Below are 1848 nucleotides of genomic sequence, written 5' to 3'. Positions count from 1 at the left end.
AAAAAAAAAGGGGGGATTGGGATGGGGGCCCTGTGCAGGCTGTGTTGTGGCAGGGATGCAGCCGGCTTGAAGAGGTGGACATGGGGCAAGGGTGCTGGCGACTGGGATTGGTTGAGGTGGGCAGCGGGCTCTGGGACCACCTGACTGAGTTGGAAGGTTGATGATGTGTTTGCAGGAGAGCTAGGGATTGGGATGAAATGGGGCTGGAGTTGGACGGAGATGAGCATTGGTACAAGAGTCCAATTCAAGACAGTGGTGGGATCTGAGGTGGGGAAGGCGGGAGACTTCGCCGTGGACCAGCTCTGCCTCGCTGCCTTGCATCTGGTGTCATCGGTGACATCAGCAGCCCTGGGTGTCAACAAGATTGAGAGGACAGTCTCACCCTCACCCCCTCCCTCAACATGGAAAAGGCTGAGAGCAGAGGGGACGAGGGGGAGGCTTACCGTTGCCCTTGGTAAAGAAGAAAAAGACAGGATGGTCACTGCGGCCACTAAACTCCTCTCCCTGGTCCGCCAGCGCTTCCTTCACGGCTTGGAGCCCGCTGAGGACCACCACCCGCCTGGACCCCAGGTACACGGTGTACATGGAGCCATACTCCTTGCTCAGCTGGGGGTAGGAAGACAGAGGTCACAGGGGGGCCTGTGGCCAAGGGACCCCTCCTCCTTATCCTTCCCCCCTCACCCGGGCCAAGGTGAGGCACCTCAGTGAGAGAAGTCAGCATGTCTCGGGAGCAAAGCAGCAGCAGGTTTCCCAGGAGTGGGAGGGGTCTGGGTCCTGGAGGCAGCTTCCCCTTGTCTCTTGAGCTGAGGGTCAGGAGCAGACAGATGAGAGCCAGGGGCAGGAGTAACATGGCTGTGCTTATGCTGTCCATGGTGAAGGCAGCTGCTGGTGTCTGGAGGGCAAAGTGAGAGGGGACAGCGCTGAGGACAGAGTAGGATCCCTCCTTTCCGATCTCCTCTGGGACTTGCCTTCGCTAGGCCCTGGAAATGAAGGCAGATGGAGAGAAGCAGACAGGGAGAGGCCGGGGGGTGGGGAAGGGAGGAAGGGAGGGAGAAGGAGGACAGTGGCAGAGATAGTCAACACAGAGACAGATAATGAGACAAACACAGAGACAGAAATGGAGAGAGACAAGCGATACAGGGATGGAGACTAAGAGAGGCCAAGAGATATGCATAAAGATGATGAAGGCCCCGTGGTGGCTCACACCTGTAATCCCAGTGCTTTGGGAGGCGGGAGGATTGCCTGAGGTCAGGAGTTCGAGACCAGCCTGGCCAACATGGTGAAACGCTGTCTTTACTGAAAATACAAAATTAGCTGGGCATGGTAGCACATGCCTGTAATCCCAGCTACTTGAGAGGCTGAGCTCTTTTGAACCCGGGAGGCGGAGGTTGCAGTAAGCCAAGATCACGCCACAACATTCCAGCCTGGATGACAGACTCTATCTCAAAAAAAAAAAAAGATAATGAGAGAAACAGAAAAACAGTGATCGATCTACATATCTACAGATGTCTCTGTACCTATCAACTATCTATCTTCTATCACCCATCCCTATCTACCTACTATCTATCTTTTTTTTTTTTTTTTTTATGTCTATTGCTATCATCTATCCATCATCTATCATCTCTCTATTATCTATTTGTCTATCATCTGTCATCTGTCATCTTTCAATCCATCATCTGTCTATTCTCCTATCATCTATCATGATAGATCTATTATCTGCCATCCATCTATCATCTATCTAGTGTCTATCATCTATGTGTCATCTCTCCATCATGTCTATTATCTACCTATCATCTGTGTATCTATCATCCGTCTTTTTTTTTTTTTTTTTTTTTTTTTTTGAGACGA

General features: G+C 51.4%; 1 protein-coding gene across 1 annotated transcript in view; it reads right to left on the bottom strand.

Annotated features, from left to right (window-relative positions):
• Positions 1-1848, bottom strand: part of CYP2F1 (cytochrome P450 family 2 subfamily F member 1) — an 18912-nt gene that overhangs the window by 15141 nt on the left and 1923 nt on the right. Inside the window, exons 2-3 of the mRNA XM_017503172.1 lie at positions 701-892; positions 444-606 (exon numbers count right to left, since the gene is read on the bottom strand). Coding sequence (XP_017358661.1) covers positions 444-606; positions 701-871 — 334 coding nt within the window. The 5' untranslated portion in view covers positions 872-892. The remainder of the gene's footprint in view (positions 1-443; positions 607-700; positions 893-1848) is intronic.

This window comes from Cebus imitator, unplaced genomic scaffold (genome assembly GCF_001604975.1).
Source record: "Cebus imitator isolate Cc_AM_T3 unplaced genomic scaffold, Cebus_imitator-1.0 Scaffold306, whole genome shotgun sequence".
NCBI classification, from domain to species: Eukaryota; Metazoa; Chordata; class Mammalia; order Primates; family Cebidae; genus Cebus; species Cebus imitator.
Note: the sequence above shows the minus strand (reverse complement) of the source record. Positions and strands in the feature narration are given on the sequence as shown.